The 23,288-nt window shown below is 33.7% G+C and overlaps 1 protein-coding gene across 4 annotated transcripts in view; it reads right to left on the bottom strand.

The window, feature by feature from the left end:
* Positions 1-23,288, bottom strand: part of Dh31-R (Diuretic hormone 31 Receptor) — an 89,647-nt gene that overhangs the window by 11,058 nt on the left and 55,301 nt on the right. Inside the window, exons 8-12 of one of the 4 annotated variants that reach the window (XM_066405148.1) lie at positions 16,366-16,548; positions 14,761-14,884; positions 7,174-7,215; positions 2,136-2,216; positions 1,344-1,419 (exon numbers count right to left, since the gene is read on the bottom strand). In XM_066405148.1, the coding sequence (XP_066261245.1) occupies positions 1,363-1,419; positions 2,136-2,216; positions 7,174-7,215; positions 14,761-14,884; positions 16,366-16,548 (487 nt within the window). In that variant the 3' untranslated portion in view covers positions 1,344-1,362. Of the gene's footprint in view, positions 1-1,343; positions 1,420-2,126; positions 2,217-7,173; positions 7,216-14,760; positions 14,885-16,365; positions 16,549-23,288 lie in introns of those variants that run through there. The other 3 variants (XM_066405157.1, XM_066405160.1, XM_066405164.1) reach the window with 3 other exon arrangements.

Raw genomic sequence — 23,288 nt, 5'->3', positions numbered from 1 at the left:
ATGGCCATCCGTCTAAGAAGTCGATCTTCACGTGCGTTGCTGCTACGGAGAGGACGTCAAGCTGGACGATGTCGCTGAACCCTTTCTTCAGATCACGAAGACCATATTCTCGCAATCGTGGTGTGGTTCCGATTCATTCTTCGGGCAATCTCACGAAAAGAAAGTCCACCCTCCTTCATGCCGATAGTTCGCTCTCTATCAAAAACCGAAACGTGGGAAAAATTTCGACGCTGTCTCACTGGGGGCATTTTGAGATGTCTTGTTCACAGGTCAACAACAAAATAAACTGATATTTCCATGTAAATATTATTTTATTTATTTACAATTGAATAAAAAATCTAATAGGTCGATGACAAAAAAGCCACTAGCATTCTTTCTTTTTTACTGAAAGTCTGATCATTTGATACTCTATTATGAAGCATTATTTTGCCAAAATTACAAGACTTAATTATTATTATTACTGGGTGGTGCATTTCATGTGAAAGTGAGTGTGTAAAGGTAGTTTCATCAGAAAAGATAAAACGGTTGACAAAAGGACGATCGTAGCATCAGTATTGCACCTCTCCATCATGTTAGCACAGAATTCAACTTTACGATCAGAATCATCTGCATTTAACTCGTGGACCAACCAACTCATGGTAATTTGTATGGATGCCATTTATAAGTTTTCAAATAATTCAGAACAGAAGTGTGGCTGATGTCATTATTAACAGTCACTGTTCGCGAGGGATTATGCGGATTTTCTTGTAGCTGCAATAAAACGTTTAATTGCACTTCTTCGGGTACTTTAGACCGGTGCTGCAAATTTTGCAATAAATCAAAAGCAACAAAGAACACTACCTACTTGGCATAAACAGAAACTCAACAAAAATAATCAATAAAAAAATACATGCGGGTTCGAGCTTAAATAATTTCATAGCTTATTTGATAAAAAATTTTTTAGGACACCCGGTAAATAAACAACGTCAACAATGTTCAATCGTAGATTTCTCGAGGCCTGTTGCGTTTAGATATAGAATATGGTATCTGAAACACACTTAGAATTTTAGGTAGAATTCAAAAATGAACTAAAAAACAGATGTTCCCGTTTGAAAAACAAAGTTGGTGGTCGTACCTGATTTTTGGACTATCCTGTAAACATGAATTTACCATCGAAAAAAGCGCAAAAAAAAAATTGACGTGTCCGAGGATTTTAGCCACTTATGTTCGGCGTCTTAGTTATATGGACTGTGCCATCCAAAACTTCCACATTGTATATTATGCATTTATAAATCTAAATTGTAGTAAGTTGGGCATATGATCATCTGCTAATAGTCAATGCATATTAATAAAATTAAATGAAAGAACATACCTTCAAAAGCTTTACTGCGTGTCACTACGTATAATCCGTGCATAAGCTATTACATCGCTTGGTAAATACTGTGAATTGTAAAATAAAAAAATATTTTTTTAGCATTTACGCAGAAGTGAGTGCAATGAATATTACCCAAAAAATGCAATTACAAAATGGAAATTTGACGCTCCTTGGGTTGCAACTAATTATTTCAGATAGATACAGAAAAAAGTAACACTTGGGGTCCCGGAAGACTTGTGACTTCCTGTCGGCCGACGGTTCGAAGCCGGGGTGCATGATCATGTGAACGCATCTATCGATCGATTTAAAACTGGCGAACGTGCGCACTTACGGTTGCTTTCATGTCAGTTAAGCAATGGACTAATCAAACTGTCAGCCGTTTAAAAGCCGCTAGTCCGTGGGCACCCTACTAGATTCTGTTCTTTGAATCCAGGAAAATGCGAACCTTTTGAAGAAAGACAGAGTTAATCCAAAAAAGGTTAAAGAATGCCATGAATGCAAAAGACTATTATTTTCAGGTTAATTCAGGTTAGTTATTTTGAAAATTTCAATTATTTTCTCATTATAGGTAGGTTTGCAAATGGCACCATCTTTTTCAAAAAAACCGATGTGGCGCAAACTCATACTCATACTTATATTTCAAACAAAGCCTATCCAAGCTTCGAATTATATTAGCAATGTTGCAGGTAAAAACAGGTAATTGTACATGCTCTCGCTAGAAATGGCAAAGGAATAATTTAAAGTGCAATCCTAGTAGGTTAGTGGGTACTACCTTACGTACCGAGACCGTTGTTACTGTGCAGGAATTCGCTCTAGGACGAAACATTGCTGTTCGCCATTTCCGTTTGATTTGCGCCTGGACCTAAGACATGCAAAATATTAGCTATAATCAGTTGATATAATTAATCAACTAAGTTATTAAATTTATACGGATATGAGAGTCGTTCTAGATTATATTCTAAAACTTATTGATTAGTTGCTTTATTTCTATTATTAAGATTCTTCAATATATCTCTTCTTTTATCTTTATGTGATTAGCTCGGGCCCTCAAATGTCCCCATGGACACCACCACCGTTCCTCATAAAATCGAGCCAGAAATTGTATTGTTTACGTCTATATTGACCTTCAAATTAAAAGAAAAGTAGACGAAGAGGGAAGAGGACTTCGCAAATGCCGTGGAACCAATTGAAAGTGCTTTTGAATTTCCTTTAAAAAAGTTATAAGAAGTTTATTAGAAAAGAAAAAAATCTACAAATGGGTTGCACCATGAGGATAAAATTGCACGTCCTGCATAGCGATTTGGATCACTTCTCAGGTAATCTTGGTGAGGTAGGTAAAAAGCAGGGAGAATGCTTTCATCAGGAGATCAAAGCGATGGAGCTTCGATATTAGGAGATATGGGACGTCAGTGTGATGGCGGATTACTTCAGGGCTCTTAAATGAAAAAGCTCGACAGATATTGCTCATAAAAGGAAGTCAACTAAACAAACATTTCTTACAAAAAAACAGTAAAATAATTTATAGGTAAGGAAGGCTAGTTTCATCTTCTGCTAAAATTTGAATATTTTTTTTTGTTGTAGTTCAAGCGATCTGAAATGAGAGGATAAGTATAGAAGAATCTGTTGCGTGTATTTGTAAATGGGACAGACTAAGTTAAGTAAGTATTTTGAATGTAAATTAGTAAAAGTGTTAAAGAAAATCTAAGAAAATATTAGTAAGTATACAGGAACGTTTAAAAACGTGTGACATACCAAACATATAATTTTTTAAATGAAACATCCTATATATTTTTATATTTTTAAATTTGGCTTTTTCTCTTGATTCTAAAAATATAATATATATATATATATATATATATATATACAGTATATCCACAGATAGAGGGCCCATGAGGACAAATGTATAAAAAATGTCGTTTTTCGACAAACAGTCATTCTTGATAAAAGTCTCTGCTTCTCGAAAAAATACGATTTACAAAGATAACTTTGAACTTTTTTATACAGAGTGCCCAAAAACTACAAACACATGAAAATTGCATGAAAATGCAAACTTTGGATAGGATTTGAAATCTGTTTTTTTATTTACCATTTTGTTCTAAAATGAGAAATAAACGTAGTATATTCTTGATAGTATTTTATGTGTTCATAGTTTTTGGGCACCCTGTATAAAAAAGTTCAAAGTTATTTTCGTAAATCGTATTTTTTCAAGCAGCAGAAACTTTTATCAAGAATGACTTTTTGTCGAAAAACTACATTTTTGGTTCATTTGCCCTCTTGGGCCCTCTATCTGTGGACATACTGTATATAAAGTTGCATTCTCGTCTCCTTCAGACTTGTTTCACTGATATTTTACACGCACACAAGAAGTTCTGTTTAAAACTTTGAGAACAATTTAACATGTATTAGTATTTAATTAATCACAATTTCCATAAAATAATGGCATAACTTTTAAATCCTTCGGTATAAATTATCTAATGCATACATTTTTAGAATCACGAAAGGCAGCTAATTTCAAATATCTGAAAAAATTGAGAAATTTGAAAATAGACATTCTTGTTCACCCTGTGTAAAAAATAAAGGTGTCTCAAAAATTTGAAAGTAATTTTGAAAAATAGAGCACATGTATTATTTTGTTATATATAATAAGAACTCTTGCTTTTTTTATTGTTTAAATTGTAATTAGCTATAATAAATTAATCTTTATTTCTGTTAAAAAATGGCCATCGCTACTAAACCGTCCGGTATAAAGTAGGACAACCTTCTATTTTTAGAATCAGGAGAAAAAAGCCGAAATTAAAAATATATAAAAATATACAGGGTTATTCACGCTATACGGTGCGGAATATTGTGACTAAAATACGAGGCTTTCAAAAAGTTTCCCTTTGGGCTATATGGGGATCTATTATGGCTACTTTTTAAAATTATTTTCATATTATACAGGGTGTCCCAAAAGCCCTAAAAGTATCAAAGTTGTGTTTTTTTAAATGGAACCCTCTGTATATTATTGAATTTTTGGATTCTCCAATCAAAATAAGTGTCTGTTTTAATAAGGTTTACTATACCTAAAACTTAAGATTTTTTAAATAATTTGAATTTTATTAAAATTTGACCTAATTTTCATGTTTTAAACACTTAAGAACTATTTAAGTTATGCAAGTGTAATTTACAATGTAGTGTAACAATAGATCATATTTTATATCCCAATCATGATGAACTTGCCATTTTATACAGGATGTGCAAAAATTAAAACTAATCAAATAAGAACTTTAAGTGGCTATAACTTGATTAATTTAAATACAACGCTATATTTTTTAACTTACCAGGATATGTAATTTTCAATTACCTATCGAATGGTATTAGGGTATTCATAGCTAAGTCTTCGCGTTTTTACAAAATACGCTAAATAATTATTCTTAGCGCCATTTGGTGTTATTTAATTCAAAGTTCTAAATCACATATCAACTATAACATAAAACAGAAACAAAATATTTATAATAGATGTTCGAAATGTCTACCGTCCATTTTTAGGCATTTACAAATTCTTTTTTTAAAACCACTACTAATTCTGGAAAGTATTTGTGGAGTAACAGTTTCAAACGCGCCTCTTATACGTGTTTTCATATCTTGTGAAGTTGTCGGAGGCATATTGTAGACAATTCCTTTTATGTAGCCATACAAAAAGAAATCTAGTGGAGTTAAACCCGGGGATCTGGGGGGCCAATTTTGAAATCCATTTCTTCCAATCCACCTTTTTTTAAAGTTGGTATTTAAAAATTGCCGAACCTCGTAATGATAATAAAGTATCTGACATTTTAAAATATCGTAGGAAACTAGATATTATACAATGGAACTTTGAACTAAAGAACAAATGGCGCAAAGAACAATTATTTAGCGTATTCTGTAAAAACGCGAGAACTTAGCTATGAACACCCTAATACCATTCGATAGGTAATTAAAAATTACATATCCTGGTAAGTTAAAAAATATATCGTTGTATTTAAATTAATCAAGTTATAGCCACTTAAAGTTCTTATTTGATTAGTTTTAATTTTTGCACATCCTGTATAAAATGGCAAGTTTATCATGATTGGAATATAAAATATGATCTATTGTTACACTACACTGTAAATTGCACTTGCATAACTTAAATACTTCTTAAGTGTTTAAAACATGAAAATTAGGTCAAATTTTGATAAAATTCAAATTATTTAAAAATCCTTAAGTTTTAGGTATAGTAAACCTTATTAAAACAAATACTAATTTTGATCAGAAAATCTAAACATGCAATAATATACAGAGGGTTCCATTAAAAAAAACACAACTTTGATACTTTTAGGGCTTTTGGGACACTCTGCATAATATGAAAATAATTTTAAAAAGTAGCCATAATAGATCCCCATATAGCCCAAAAGTGAAACTTTTTGAAAGCCTCGTACTTTAGCCACAATATTCCGCGTCGTATAGCGTGAATAACCCTGTATAGAATGTTTCATTAAAAAAATTATATATTTGGTATGTCAAACGTTTTTGGAAAGCCCTGTATACTTACTAATATTTTCCAATTATGCATGTCTAAAAAGTGTACAATTTTTGTGGAAAAATTTTTCTCTATCTCTAATAGTTTTTAAGTTATTTGCCGTCCACATACTAAGGAGCCACCCTGTATTATAGATATATAATTTTACGCTTCCTGATTTTCATGTACATAAATATTTAATGCCGGAACGAACTTATTAGGAAAACACTAAAACATTTTTTCATCAACTTGTATTTCAGATAGGAAACAAAGACAGATGTTCATATAAGTTTTTTTTTCTTAAAATCCTCTACAGATTCATCCCCTGAATTTTTGACATATTATAATGAAACGCCCTGCATATACATATTATATAAAATGATTTTTGCACTTCGAAGTGTAAAGAAGCAATTTTCTCTTTCCAAGAGAGTAAAACATTTTTACTCCCTCTGACGTAATCATTCATTCGTATAGCCAAGTAAAAGTCAGTACAACGTAAACACTTTTGCGTATTTTTGTATTAAATTCATGACTTTTCTGAATTCATTTTAATGAGTTACGAGTAATATTGATTTTTGTTGATGTTTGAGCATATTTTTGTTAGTAATGCCGGGGAATAAATTCTTCTAAAAACACGTTTTTCGCCGATAAATGTTTTTAAAGAAAACAAAAGCTCTGTGAAGCTGATCATCAAAGAAATACACATTAAATTAACTGAAATTACCTTAAGGAAATGTCTTTTCTAAAAGGTTTAGTATTACTAATTACGCTAATTGGTCTTTCATAATCTCCTTTACTATCCAATCCATCCAACAAACACTAAAATACATCTAATCCAAGCACGTTACTATCAGAAAGCCGTTTCATGGCAACATTAATTTGAGAGGGAATTTGAAATAAGCCATAAAGTTTGATCATAAAGTTTACACTTCTGAAGATGTATTACCTCAAGGATGTAATTAGGGCAACGAACAACCATTGCAATCCCACTTTGAGGTCGAGCCAATACGTGTTGATGCAGTAAAGTTTTAATGTCAATGATTTGCTACGCGTTGCACGTGATGATACCACTTTAATAAACGAGTTGGTAAAATATTGTTTAGGGGCCTAATTTAGAAAATTTACTTTTCAGGCCTTTCACATGGAAACAGAATTATGAATTAGAGTTCTAAAGTAATTTTGTTTAACATTTCTGTTCGACTACAGAATGGTTTTATTATTCCAATTTGACTTGACTATTTATCAAAGTAGAAAGAGTTAAGGGTGAAATCGGCTTTCTGTGCCAAATAATAAAGGCACTTACCTCGCCATTGCAGAAGCAGAACAATATCGCCACACAAAGGCCCTAAAACAAGAGGAAATAACAATTAATGTTCGGAAAAATAGGAAACTTAATAGTACTGTAGGGTATTCATTAAAGAGTATTTGCTTCTTGCAGTAGAATACATATTTGTAGTAAAGTACAATAATTTTATTTGCAACAACCCTGGGAAATTAAAGGCAAATTTTCGTTGATGTTTTCATTCTACAAATCATAGCAAGTCACGTTTTTCTGTTGTATGAATTATTGACGAATCTTGTAGTTACAGTTGACAACTTGTGTTTTATCGTACAGGAGGCCCCAATTCGCATAAAAATATTGGCATCTCGAAAACGGCAAGAGTCACGAATTTACTAAAATAGGGTCAAATTTCCATTTTTGAACGCTCAGAATGTTTCAGAAAAGTCAAAATATCCAGAATACTTCTAGAAATATCCGGGAAAAGCTGAATATTCCATTTTTTCGGTTTTCGTAAATATGAAAAAATATGCTTTATGTATGATGAAATCGTGATGAAAACGAACTTTTAATTATGAAAAATTGCTATTAGCTACTTAAAAAAGATCAGCAAGGAAAACAATAAAATTTAAGTTTTCTTTACTGTCGAACGACAAGTTATGAACCTTAGTTAAACTCATACAGCCAAATAAGATCTGAATAGTAAAGGTCAAATATAAGTCTAGGAAGTATCAAGGTTCCATTGGAGCAATTCTGAAGAGCTTCTTAGAGTGTAGAATCGTAGTAAGCTGATTTGTTAGGATAGTTTTAAGGATTTTGTATAATTGTAAACTCAGCCGCATTTGAAAGCTTAATACAGCGAAGATCCTGGCAAGAATAGTTAGTTGATAAGTAACTGAAGAAATCTTAGATCCTATAGGAACTCAACCCGAAGCTTTAACTGAAGATTTACAAGACAATGCATGTGTATATTAGGTCTTGTGGAAATTTCAATAAAATCTGGTTTTAAGGTTAAAAGGGGTCAAATACGGTCAAACCCTCATGGGCTACATAACAATCATCTTGGTCAAAGCTGGAGATCGAGACTCAGGCACTTGCAGGTTTTGAACTGAAGTGTCACTAAAAAATATCGACTTAGCAATAACTCATATTCTTCGAGGCTTTATTATCAGCTTTAGCCATTATTTATGATTATCTTCTAAATGATTTCCAGACATTACATCTAAGATACAGCTTGAACGTAATTTAAGTTTACCAGTGCCTTAACACCTTTTTATTATTTAAAAGCTCTTTCAAACGAAATCTTCGGAATATCTGTTTAATTATCTCAACTTTTGCCATCGAGATCTTGTGGTAATTTTGAGGAAAGTTTCAAACTCTTCGCCAGTAAGATGTAGCGCAATTCATTTATTTTATCAGAATCCGTGCGATAAGAAGTTTATTACTGGACACGTATCGTAAGAGATAACGCGTCGTAATTATTTATACGTGTGGTAAAATAGTGTTATTGTGCTACTTTACTACAAGCCATTTCATTTCTCAAATTAATGTGATTTTTCTGTTTTTGTGTGAAGGTTCAGTCTTACAAAATCGCCATAAAAGTCGGGGTCAGTGAAACTACTTGAAACATCTGATTTTCTATCTTAGCGCGCTAAAGTGGCACTTCTTTACAGTTCGCGGAATGGGATTCCGCGGAAAAACTTTGCAATCCAATCGCGTTCTTCACGTTCCTTCCAGCTTTCTTTGAGTCTGTCTGGATATATCTGGAATTGATTTATTTGGATTTGCAGCAGTATGTAACGTAAATATATCTCATCTGGGATGGCTTCGATATAGACTTATTACTATATAAAACGAGAATCAAATTCCCTCTGCACGTCTTACATGGCTTTGCACTTAGTTTGGAGTGATGCTGTGGTCTTTGATGTGGAATTTTCTTGGGATAACAATTTCAACTAAAATTAAAGCAATAACTCTCCAGTACAGGTTTCATATCTGTCAACAGTTAAGGAATAATAATAACTTCCATTCATATGGAATATCATCAGGTACAATTCCAGGTCGCAAGCACAACATAAAATTTGACGTTGATCCATTTAAAAAGCTTATCCGGCTGGTACAATTAAATTATCTTTTGGAATGGGAGTGTTTGCTAAATTTAACTTAAAAACCTTGGCATACATTATTTAGGAAGAACTCGAGTCGCTAAGACCTTTTAAAACACCGACATCTAATTAGAAATCTTTGGAGCGAAACTTCAGTTGTGGTGTGGAACATGTTGCATTAAAGTTAATATAAAGCCATGCGATTTAGGAGTTTCCAGTCAGATAGTTTACAGTTTTCCCAGAGTTTTGCCCGTATTAAAAAGACTGTAACGTGGAAAACTTTATTTACCACCTGTTCTATGCAGAAAATCAGGCGTTTTTGACAACACTTTGAGAGTTTAGGTTTTTTTAAATATGGGATTCCCATGGGTTATACATACAGGGTGTAAAAAATCGTCATGGAGATATTTTAGGAGGGCGATAATATTATGAAAAATATTGGAAAAAGCTAATAGATCCATGATCAAAAACGCTCCATTTTCGATATACTAGTTGGCACATCTTCAACAGTTTTTATAATTTTGTCTTAGTTTAGATTTATTCTTATTTTGTGAAATTTGGTTAAATGTTACGAATTGTTTTAGATACTTGATAAGTGAATCGAATGAGCATTTTTTTTCTTAATTCTTTTACATTTTTAATTTGCATAGATAGATATTTTTGCAAATTTTATGAGAACGGTGAAAAATACAAAAATACTGCAAGAGCCTAAAAATTTAAGAAATAATTTAAATTTGGTACCAGAATTTACACAAAAAAATCCATAAAAAGATACAACGGATACAATTGTGCTTGATTCAAAAAAACAATACCCTGCGTATAATTACCGACAATTTCGATATTTTGTGATAGAGGGTGTCCTTGTGTGGTTAAAAGATGTTGATGATCGCGAATGTTGTAAGGAACTCTTTTATTTTAATCTTGACAACTACTTAAATAAACTAATTTGACAAAAAGTAACTATTCACAAAATACTCTAAAAAATAATAATAAATGGTGGTTTGCCAGACCTATCTATGACAACAACCAGATTATAATACACCTATAAATGAACTAATTATTAATAACGTAAAACAGGTACTAACAATTAGCACCTGAACTAAATTACGTGCACCACAAGGGTTTTAAAGGAAATAGTTGTATGAAATTTCAAAAATTCAACTCAAGGCATATGTGAGAAAAATGCCCAATATGAGGGAAAATGTGAATAGTAAGGGCAATCGTGGCTCTGCTAGTCACCGATTTATTCGAGGAAGAAAGATTATACCTTCTTCATCAGCAAGCCAGAGTCGGAGACTATAAAGAGAAGAAAACTCAACTGTGAAATGATACTTAGCAACTGTGATGGCAAGAGTACACAAGGTGGGCCAGGTGATTTATTTCGGACGGTAAGCTGTGGTTGCAAGCAAATCACGGTGAAATAGGTCACTGTCTCACCCAAGTGATAATGGAACACGGTGTATTTGGTACGTATCTGAATAAGGATCGGCAAGCAGACCAAGGATGGCTGTTGGCTCTGTGAAGAAACTAATACCCTGGAGTGTTGCATATTCAAATGTGACTAATTCCGTACTGAAAGATAATAAGCAAATCGCAAATGCAGACGAAACATCAGAAGAGAAAATATCGGAAACTTGCTAACACTCAACAAGAAATCTGGAAAGTAATCTTAAAAACGGTTAAAGACATCGTGAAGGCAAAAGTCGAAATAGAAGAAACCGGACCGAAACGGAGTCCCTAAAAAAATACCTCACGGCGATACTGAAGAAAAGGGCAGAAGTTTAGTCAATCGGTGATCCTGGAAGAAGTCCACCTAATATTAGGTAGGCATGGAAGATCGTCTCTGAGCCAAGCCTACATGTCTGTATGGCAAATTCTTTTAGAGAAAAGGGTTAGTTCTAGTTACCAAAAGGAGGGCTGGACAAAGGTCTTCATCGAGGAAATAGCCAGTTCGAAAAGATGCAAGTCCGCATCTCCGCAAAATGAAAAAGAACTCAAATCACACCTGATGGTATTGTGAGGAAAAAGACGATGCCTGTCATATCAAGTTCTATTGCGAGAACATTACAACGGAAAAAGACGGCAAAGAGGTAACAATGGAAAATATTATATGTCGGGTCTAAAGCTAAAATAAGAAGAGGAAAGCTCTTGAAGAAAAAAAGATACAGACTTCCAGAGAACCAAATTTCTATTTGACTTATTTGAAATTATAATGAACGTACAGCTAAATTATGTTCAATTTTCTTCAAAAAATTTTAACCTGCCTTACTGCTCAAATGCGGCAGACCAGCTCTATTCGGGCTGGATTAATTCACCATTAACGGTTAAGTTTACACGGGCGAAAGTTTTAAGGGCAACTTTTAAGAACAACAACTTTTCTTTTATTTTTTTTTTGCTATGAACACAAATTGTCTTAAATTCAATAAAATCTGGAGCGTTGTATAATAAAATAGGAAATTGCACAGTCAGAAAGAAATTAAATTGTCCATTAATTTCTTTTTATTCCTGGGCGGCTTGGAAGAAGCGGAAGTAGGATAATACAGGCTTTTTGCAATTTTAACAGTCCTATTTAGTCCATGATTATTTGTTAATGTAGGTATTTATTCCCTGATTATGATTTTGTCTACCCACTAATTAGAACATCTATAGTATTTTGCACGAATCAGTGCAGTTACGTCATAAATGCTCAAAAACGTTACCGCATTAATTTAATTTTATAAAAAGTTCTCTGTAAATCGATTAATTTTAATTGATTGTAGTTATATTTAGAGGCGTAAGGTTGGTAACAATTTGCAAAGTTGTTAATTGTCATGTAAAATGTATCCTGTTGTTGACCCCGAAGTGCAGAAGTTAGTGAGTTTTGTGTGCTTTCTTGTTTGTCTCGCAAACTTTTGTGTATATTTTTCATATTCGGCTATTAAATAATATTATGAAAACGTTTTTTTAAAATTACTATAAGATGCAGAAGTGTAATGTGCTTATTTAAAGGCAATATGAAGAAATTTTAAGTGACCTGGCAACATTGTGACAAAAGCAGCCATTTTTTAACTATGACGTAACTGCACTGATTCTTGAAAAATACTGTAGGTGTATTTATTTTATGAGTGGGGACCATAATCAAGCGAGAAATTTTGCTTCTCACGCAACATAGGGTTTCATAAAAATTACTTCTGATTGGGTTATAGTATTACACAGCTCTTTTGTATTTATGGGCCACCCTGTATAATACAATAAATTTCGAGTCTAAGTCAAACCTTTGGTATTTATAATTCTGAAGAGGGCATTGAACCCCTCAAAAATTCTTAAAACCTATCCATGAAATAATCATCTAAAACTTCCAGCCGAATCTGTGCAATCGTGAGGCAATATACGGATTGTCGTACCGGGAACTACGTCGAACGATCATAAAAAACTAAAATTAGAAAACATTTAATTACTTTATCAATAAATTGAACAGACCTCATACCTGATTGTGACCACTTTAACTTTCGGACAGAATGAAATATGGAAATTCAATATTGGAACATTTCGCTTGTCACGCTGATAGTTCACTATTGTTTTATCTCCGAAACTGTTAATGGGTGTTCACAAACTGTCCTTCCAGATTCATCCTGTCCAGATGTATCTGGACAGGTTGCCACGCTCTTTGCATCAAAAATTCTGGACTGAAATTACAAATGTTGAAATTGGTTCGGAATATAAATTAGAATAGAATTGAGAATATGATGATAATCTAATTGAATTATCCTTCTAAAAATATGTTGCTTCTAGATTAATTTGATCAGACTTAGAAATTAACATTTGCAGCGCTTGGACCATAAAAGGTAGGTAGATCATTAATAAAAAGCGGATATTTGGATGCCCAATTTTACTGATCATGAACTGAATTTTTAAGCGTTCGCAGAAGTCTTTGATATGCGTCGATCTTTTGAGCCACAGGAGTTTTTGAACATTTGAAAACTGAAAGATGAGGTGGCCTAAACACCGCTAAAATTATGTATATTCTCCATGCTAATCATCCACTACCGTAACATTACGATAAGACTAATTAAGGAAATCTCATGCCTTTATGAATAAAATTCTTTACAAATTTCAATTACATAACTCAAAGCACTTGGAACTGCGGTAGAAAGATTTTACGCTCTGTGTTTGTGTAAATGTGCCTCTTTTTATTTATCACAAAAAGTCCTGTGTCTCATGTTTACACACTTCCAATTTCTATGCCATTATGATAAATAAATCCAGACTCATTTAGGAATAATAGATGTTTGTTTTGTTAGCACACAAGGCTGTTCAAACTTAAACTAGTTGATATTTTGAGTTAAAAAAAAATATTACGATGAATGCCTTAAAGATGCAAATTCATTCGGTTCTGCTTTACGAGTATAAACTAATCCTAAAAGCCACAAAAGTAGCACGTAAATTACGCTGTGGAGTGTTTGAGAAGGATGTCCTCGATCGAAAGGTGCAATTTTGGTCTTCAGAATTTCGTAATGGGGATGAATCCCTCATGGACGAACCTCGAAGTGGAACAACAGTTGTTGATGATGGCATCCCGAGTGAAATCATTGAGGCTGGTCTACGCCAACTTGTGCAAAAATAGTTCCATAGCTAGATGTTTAAAAATTACCCACAGAAACGACCTTCATCAAATTGATAAGACAAAAAAATTGGTCAAATAGGTTTCTCACAAACTGATCAACCAAAAATGGGTTGAATCGTTTGTCCATCACGTCTCCTCTTTTGTCTAGACTAAATAATGAACAATGTTTTGATCGGATTATCACATGTGATGAAAAATAGGTTTCGTATGATAATACAAGACGGTCCTACCAATGGCTCTCTAAAAATGAACTTCCATAAATGTTCCAAAGAAAGTTTTGCTAATTGTTTTTTTGGACTGTTAAAATTATTGTTCATTTTGAGCTCCTTAATCAAGGCGAATCAATTATTGCATATACATAGGTATACATTTATACTTGACAGAATCCACGAAAAATTGAGTGTATTTCAGCGTTCTGTTGTCAATCGAAAAGGCCCGTTGCTTCTTTACGATAACGCCCGTTCCCATACGGCAAAAATGACACAGGAAAAATTGTCAGCGATTAGCTGGGAAACTATACATCAGCCGCCATATTCTCGTAATTTGTCCCCTTTTGACTGTCACCTGTTCGGAACGCTAGATAACAGTATGAGGGAAAAAACGTTCCTGGACCGCAATAACTTGGAAACGTTTTTTGTCATCTAAACTAGCCGATTTTTATAAAAAAAAGTAATTGGAGACCTTTAGTCATGTTGGGAAAACGTTTTTGGAAAATGAAGGTGATTATTTTGATTAATAAGTAATATTGAAAATTCTTGTTTGCTTTATTCTTTCCCCATAACAAAAAAACAACAGGACCTTTTACGGTACCTGGTACTTAAAGAAACACTCTGTGCAGTAAAAACTCTAAATGGAAATTTGCGCCAAGTTACATGAATAAGAATTGACTCTAATCGTACTTACTTGAAGAGAGGTAGTAATGGCAGCTACGATGTCGTAGACGTATTCCCAAGGATACCCTGCTTGGGGCCGCATTGGAGTAAGCAGGAAGTTTAGCCCAAGTAACGGAACTAGCAATAGAGTAGCTCTGTAACATAAATTTGTATCTGTTAAAAATATTCGTCATCTTCCTGGAGTATTATTTCTATCGTGGGCCTTCGACAAATCAGCTCAATGGTCTGGAGAAATAATAAAATAAGGCTTATTATTTCCAGGGTTAGTCTAAATCAAATCCATTCATTTTTTCAGGACCTGGAATCCCATATATGAACACCAAGTAGAAAGTGAATCAAATTAGAGAATATCCCGAGGGAAAAGCATTACACGAAATCGAACCGTGACGATTTCCTTGGCCCTTCCAGCTGCCTGTTCGAGGCATATTGATTTAATAGATTTGAGAACGAACTGTAAAGGAAAACAATTAGAGAAGACTTTTCCTAAGAGACAAAGTAAATTGATGCATTACAATAAAATAATGAGGTACAACTCACGACTAGACAACCCTTAAACGTCTGCTTATCCTTTTAAATATCCTAGAATCTTAGAAGTATTACATGCAATATACATTAGATTGCCTTTCGGTGCTGTGACAGTCTATTTGATACAGCCGAGTATAATCCCCTCAATAAATCGAATGATGAATCTCAATTTCATGATCTGGATCTTGTTTTCATGTAAACACATGGATCCGTTTTCGGTCCTAATGAATTATTGATAGCTCTCAGTAACGCTATGGACACATCAGGTCATCATCTTTCAAAATAGAGTGGCAATTGTAAAACTCTTGACCTAGATCGGTTTGCTAGTCAAATCCATTCATAGTTCAAGTCCCATTGTTATATTAGAAGATAAAGGGTCTTCAATAACGATTGCAACCTGTTTTAACTATTGTGGTCATTGACATTGCAGGACGATGATTATTGTTCCTCTCCTCACTCCTGGTTCATCAGAAGTATCGTTGTATTGAATATATCGACAGAAATTGGGTTTGGCAATAAACTTGCTTAGTTCGAACTCCTATTAATGCTTTTAAGTTGGTCAGTCGAAATCTCACAATCGCGATAGCACGTAAATGGTTAATAGTATTGGTTGTCCGGAAAGTTCGCACTGATTTTGAAAAGACGTTAAATCGCAGATGATTGTTCTACAAGTTTTCTTCATCTTTCAGGTGAACTTGAAAATTTCGCTCTTTCAGAATCTCTTAAGTTCATCTGCGAGAAATTTATCCCGATTAAAGGGTTGAGTTTTTTAAATTAAAGTAATTTTGTAAAGATCGAAATATGTGGAAATCACAGGGAGCGAGGTTTGCTGAATACGGTGGATGGAGTAGAACATCTGAACCGAGCTTCAACAACTTCTGTCGAGTTATTAAAGACATATGAGGTCGCACATTGTCACGATGAAACACGATACCCTCCCGATTGGCTATTCAATGGAATTGTGAATGATTTCCTGTCTTATCGGCATTGTCTTGACCTGACGAGATCAAGGTGCAGCGGCCAAGTGAACTTTCTATGACAAATATCTATTCGGTATCGAAATGAAATATTTTGCACAACGTGAACTTACCTTAAAGCTTGTAAAGTGGACCTGGAAGTGCCTCCAGCGCCTTGTCCATCATTAGCTGGCCCTCTCCGTAGCTTCAGTACCACCACTCTAACAATGTTAATTAGAAATATGAGATTAAGACCTATGGTGGCAGCTACCGGCACCTGCTGGATGATATCGTATTTGAATTCTTTTATCCAACACCTGCAATAATTTTTTTCTCTAATTGTTAGCATCCGCTGTTTGTAGTTTCGCTAAACAATTTAGTTTTCCTTGTAAAAATATATGTTTCAATCAACATATGATTTATTTCTCATTTTTCTCTAAAACTAAAATGTTCAGCGAAGCCTGGAATAAAGGAATAAAGAACTTTTATAAGACCGAATTTCTCGTATAAAATGAAAATGGGTTGGACATATCTTGCAACTGAATGAATTGTCACAAAGTTGATTCGTCATGGTTATATTGTGGCCCGTCCCAAAGCAATCTACTGCAACTATCGTTAATCAATTATCTGGCGTAAAGAAAGAAAAAGTGATCCATTCTCCGCAGGTTTTTAGATGAGTAAAGAAGTACTTAAGATAAATTAGATATTTTGGTTAAAAGTGTTCGAAAAGAAAATCAAGTACAACTGGTAATGATAAGAGATACACAAAACTCAGTCAGATGTAATGATTTCTCTAGGGAGAGTAATTTGAAATGTAAATGTTGACACATGAGATTCTGGTTAATGAAAGTTCAGATAGAAGCACATACACCCGTGATAAGGCGAAGCTTTAGCGAACTTTTGTAATCCCGGATCACAATTACAAAAGCTTGCTGTGATAACATTGCATTTTAAAGCGCGAAAAATGTTTCCCGAGCTAGGATTATCCGTGTAACTCTCTGGGTTTAAGGTTTCATGGGTCCAATGTAATTGGTAGTGTTTAAGTTGTAATACTACTTTAATTAAAATATATTACACCTAAGTAAAGAATTGCTAATGGGACTCTAAACTAACACGACAGAGTGTCTCGCTACAAGTTTTTCACGGCCAATGTTGGTGAAAGAGCTTCAAACAATATCCCTTAAAACTTGCCCTATGTGTTCAGATTAGTATTACAAACGAGTAACACACATTTGTAGTAATTGGGATTGTGTCTATTATTTCGCCTTTTTTCCAGAAAAATAAGATTTTATAGCTTGAGATTTGAATGGAACAAGGCGAATTTTTCTTTCGTTTGTCCACTTTTATGTCTAATTTACAGTGGCAGGCAGGGGACTATGTAGTTTTATGCAGGAAAATAGATTGGACGCTATAGTCCCATAAGGGAGCCTTCACGTAGCCCAGACCTAACACCTCTGGATTTGACTTAATACTATTGTAAAAGATTTATTAACAGTAACGATGTAGAGACATGAAATTCCAAACCTTTTGTAATCATATCACCGGCATACCGCCCAACTTTCCAATTATCTCCATCTTATGAGTTGCCAAGCTATTATTAGCCATTTACTTCAGAAGACAATTGCTCTAACCTTCATACAGGCCTGAGGCGAATTTAGCGTACATCCTGGAAGGAACCAGAAATTCCTGGAATCATTAAAGATGAGTCTATGCAGCAACTAATGAACACAAATTGTTCGTAAAACGTAGTAATTTAATTCCACTAGGCACGTTCACTAAATACGTTTACGTTTTAAAGGTCGAGTTACATCGCTGTTGTCATAATTTTGCATTATATTAACCACATTCGAGGTAGTTGTTTTCTGAGTTATTGTGAGATTACAACGGAGTACGAATTGAAATTACCTCTAATTTATATGAATTGCAAACATGTTTCTCCATCATTCCTGATAATTTCGATTTATGCCTTCCAATTTTTGAGTAAACCAGATTACTACTTTAGCTTTTGTTGTTTCAAAAATATTCTTTAAATCCCATGAGATGCTTGAAAGTTTTGCAGTTGTTGTGTTTGATCATAACGGTGGTTCATTGGATCTTTGTGGAAGTTTTCTTTTCACAATATGTTTGAAACATATCACTACTCGAATTACCTCGCTTGATTTACAGTTTGAAACTCTTAAATTGCCTCCAGTTTATACCTATGTAGCTTTTATTTATTAGTAATCTTTTGCGGAATCTAGCACTCCTCCAGATCTAAATATTTCACAATTTCAAACAGGTACCAATTCTACAGGGTGGAAATTTTTGGTGATATGTATTCCGATTACAAAAGGTCGACAAGAAGGTTCAAAGGAGATAATGTTTTTACAAAAAAAAACATAAAGTTCGTGACGTGAGTAAATCTCTAATGATGCAGTGACAATCCTGAAGACTCTATTGAAGATCACAATAGGGAAAATATTGCTGATGCTACGGATAATATTCAAGAAAGTGTTTAATATCAGCCTTTTTTAGCAAATATGCCAATTCTAGATGTATCGAAAAAAACAACGTTTTAAAGATACAGGAAAACCAACAAATCAGCTAGTTGATATAAGTACGAAAACGAGTCGAAACAAGTAGGATCCAAACTTGAAACCAGAGATGCTTCAGATTAGTTCATGTTAGCGATTCGAGCAACAGTAGGAATTTTTGTATTTATGGACCCACACACAGTCAAAATATGAATCTGTAATATCTAGCTAGTTTTTGCTCTTATACACTCCCATACATCTCTTCTCGTCCTTCCTCCTACTCTTCAAATTCCTCACGTTCAAGTGAAATTTCTTTATGTTTCAGTTATGTTGTCTATGAACGTCTGTGCTAACTATAAATATAAATACACTGCTCAAAAGAATCTAAGGAGCAAGCATACTTTTGGCTATAATTGTTACAAGGTGTTTCTTAATGTATGGTAAAAAATTAAATGGGTGAATCATGAGTTTATTTTAAGATAAAAACTTCTTATAAAGACGTCCTAAATTGCTTCTTATTTTGATTTATAGGTTGTTGAAGTTTCATTTTTTTTGTCCATTTTCATTAATTTCTCTGTTATTTGTAGAGATAATTAACTCAAAATTGGTAGTAATAATCATTTTAACATTAAAAAAAAACGAAATAACAATTATTTCAAATACTCTACAGGACGTTACTTTTTTCCTTGTAGCTTCCAATATTTTATATCAGAATTTTTTTATGACAATAAATAAAATCTAAAAATGTTCTTTAAAAATTTCATTTAATCCCTTAAATCTTTTGTTAACTTTTTCCTCTTCTTATTAGAAACAGTAGTTTAAAAGATATTTGCAAAAATATCTAACTTTGTTCGCTCGGATCAACCTAAGGATATAATAAAACGGCAAGTTAATGAATGCTGCAATTAGGCATACTAAGCTATAGAGTTTGCATTTATTTTAACTGAAATATTAATTTGACAGTTCTTCCATATTTTCCATGTTCCACAGCTTACTATGCCTAATTACAGCATTCACTATCTTGCCGTTTTATCATATCCTTAGGTCAACTAGGGCGAACATAGTTAGATATTTTTGCAAATATTTCTTTAACTATTGTTCCTAATAAAAAGCTGAAGAAGCAAAAAGTTAACCAAAGACATAAGAAATCAAATGAAGTTAATAAATAAAATCTAAAAATATTATAAAAAAAGTTTTGATGTGAAATATTGAGAACGGCCACGAAAAAAGTAACGCCTTGTAAAGTATTTTAAAAAATTGTTATTTCAGTTTGTTCATAATATTGAAATGATTGTTATTACCAATTTTGAGTTAATCATCTTTATAAATAATAGAGAAATTGATGAAAATCGAAAAAAAGTGAGACTGTAAATTAAAATAGAAGCAATTTAAAATATGCTTTTGTATGATATTTTTATCTTAAAATAAGCTCATTGTTAAGGTTCTTTCGATAAACGAACGAAACCACTAAAACAACAATTTGCTTTATGAAAGTGGATTGTATTAATTTTCACTTATTTGAATAATGACAAAATGTTGGTCTAAGTATGAAGCAGGAGTTTGCTTAGTTGGGCAAATTACGAACACATGCCTAGAGCGAGCACTGGTCAAAAGGGCAAAACTACTACGCTCATCCCTTAAGTACTTAACCTGAGGAGCTCCAACCAGGGGTGCACTACTACCAGGTCGCGCTTGATGTCATAAATCGCAGCCATCGGGTGAATACCTATACAAGTCGCTTCTATTGGAGTATTGCAGACCTGCCGAATTGCAGATCGCGGCAATGGTCCAATTTAGAAAGCTTCTTTTGATAAGTAGCATATTTCCCAGCCATAAAGAGCCCTTCGATATAACCTGATGGTTACGGTTGTCTGGCACCCAAATGAAATCCTCTAAATAAGTATCGATATACATGAGTGTAACTTAAGGGATGAAAGTACGAATAAATAAATAAAGTAAACTACACCAAAAACAATAACCTAAAGTCCTTAATACTTACGATTCATCAATTTAATTTTTTACCATCTATTAAGAAAGGCCCTATATAATGGCGTCAATTCATAACAAATTCACAGAAAAATTTTTCAACACTTCGTGTTAACTCCACGAGCATTAATGATACTACTGCAACGTCTTGGCATACTGAAAATCACCCTATTTATAACGTCTTGTGGTAAAAGTTGTCACTGCTTTCTGAGGGTGTTCTGAAGAACCGAATTGCCATAAACACGTGCCATGAACGGATCGAGTTCCTTTCCAGCATATCCCATACGTGCTTTATAGGATTCAAGTCGGGTGATTGTAGTGGCCAATTCATAAAAGTGACATTATTGTTCAAGAACCAACGCGTAATAGCGTGGCTAACATGTAGACGAGTGTTGTCTCGGATATGGAGAAGTTCAGACTTTTCTTTCATGTAATTATATTGAAGACTTTCAGTAAAAATCTACATAATGATGATTTCGTTTACAATATAATTTTTCCTGACTTTACATCGATTTGTTTCATATGCACTTTTGTTGGTTCTTTTGTTTCATGTGCATATATAGCCCATTTGTTAGCTGATACCATGATATTCAGTAAGTTGATCGATTACTCGAGAATCCTTAAATTTGCATAAGTGATGCGGAATTTAAAAAAACTCTAAGTTGCTTTCAGGGTAAAACGTGTCGCAAGTTTAAGTCTTACCCTATTAAACATGAACTATCCGGGTAGCTTCCAGGGCTATTTTAAATACCTAAACAATGACCCTTGTCAACAGACCTAATAGGTATTGCCGCAAGAAAGACGTAGGAAGATGGAATTACCAAAAACAGAGACAATTGGAGCAACACGTGAACGCTATTACGTTAGAGAAACGTCTTTGTCACGACACTATTGGTTGTTTTTATAGAAAATACTATATAAGATCATCGAAATGATTGGAAAAATATTGGCGTAAATAGCTGGTGTCTGACTCGCAAACAATCACGAGTGCGCATAGTCTGCTCGTGCTTTTTAAATTCCAAATTGCATTCAGGCATTTTCATGCCCTTCATCCCAACTCACATTCATGCATATTACCTCAAAATTTATTAATAATTTGAATGAAATCGAATGAATGGATTGAATGAAAAAAGTGGGAGTGTACTGTGTGCACTCGTGTTTCCTGATCCAGATTGCATTCACGCAGACTGCCCTAAGATTTATCGATAATTTTTAATGCACTTGTTGTATCACATATGAGAATATTACAAGGTGTTTTGGTCTATATGTTTCTAGTCTTTGGATAATCTTATTTCTTATATTTTCTGTAAAAAATAATTAGAAACAGAGTGATGGTAAGGTATAATAGTTGACAACAAATAAGCTATTATCACGTTAAAATTGATATCGGAAAGAATTTAACTGACCATATTATTCTTGACGACGCTGATAAAAATCTGGACTTTTATCGCGATAAAAGTCGGGTTTTTATCGACGACAGGACCACTTATTCGGTAGTAAGTTGATATGATTGGCTGAAAATCGAACATTTCTAAGGACGAGTGCATTTGTCACGATAAAATTTGCTGACAGAAGTTTTATCGCAACAAGATTTCTGTGAGTGTCTATAAATGAAGTTCATAAAATCGGATTTATAAATTGGACATCAGATTAACCCAGTTTGACAGCTCAGTTATGTTATCGAAGTTGGATTTGGCGTTGAACTGCGGGCTAAGTTCGGTTATTCATCTGCGAGACCTCGAAGTCATAGGCATTATCCCGACGAGTCTATTTCTCTTTTTTTGTTCGTTACGAAACATCTATATCCGTCTCTACTTCGGGCCAATTTCCCGGATATCACGCAGATGAATAACCGAATTTCAATTTTAAAAAGATTCAATTGGTTTATCTTCGGCGTTAGTCTAGATGCGGTTTAGTGGCAACTTCACATCCAACGGCGTATAAAAATGGGATAATTAAATTTATTGCCATTTAATTGTTTTTCAATGCCAATGTCAGTTCAAATCTGAATCGTTTTTAGTGTAGAATGAAATTCTAAAATTTTCAGCGCCTGTAGACAACTATTGATTATGAAAAAACCATAAATAAGAAAAATATAAAAATTGTGAACTACATGAATGCTGATGGGGACGAGACGAATAAAATATTTTCAAAATTCCAACACTTCCGGTTACACCAGAAGTCGATGTCAAGTTGTTTACTTTAAATAGAACAATCTTCTTTTTGTTGATTTTTTGGACTTTCTCATTGCGTTAAAATAAGGTCTACTAAATGCCCTAGCGGCCACCATATGGAAATTTTATTAGACCTGCTCCGCAGGGAGACGTATTTACAGGAACTTGAGCATATCGCCTTTATTAGTAATGGAGTGTATTCTAAGAAACAACTACTATTGACCTATTCATAAAGCGCGAAATTGCTGGCAATTTGCGTTAACCCTTTCAACACATTGAGACATAAAACTTTTCCTTCTAGTTTAGATCCCAGCCCTTTCAAAACGTTCCCATTTACAGCCATTTTATCTGATGGTGGCAAACTTTTATCTGAAAATATCGATA

The sequence above is a fragment of the Euwallacea similis genome, chromosome 2 (assembly GCF_039881205.1).
Source record: "Euwallacea similis isolate ESF13 chromosome 2, ESF131.1, whole genome shotgun sequence".
Taxonomy (NCBI): domain Eukaryota; kingdom Metazoa; phylum Arthropoda; class Insecta; order Coleoptera; family Curculionidae; genus Euwallacea; species Euwallacea similis.
The sequence above is the reverse complement of the archived record's forward strand: the minus strand, read 5'-3'. Positions and strand labels throughout refer to the sequence as shown.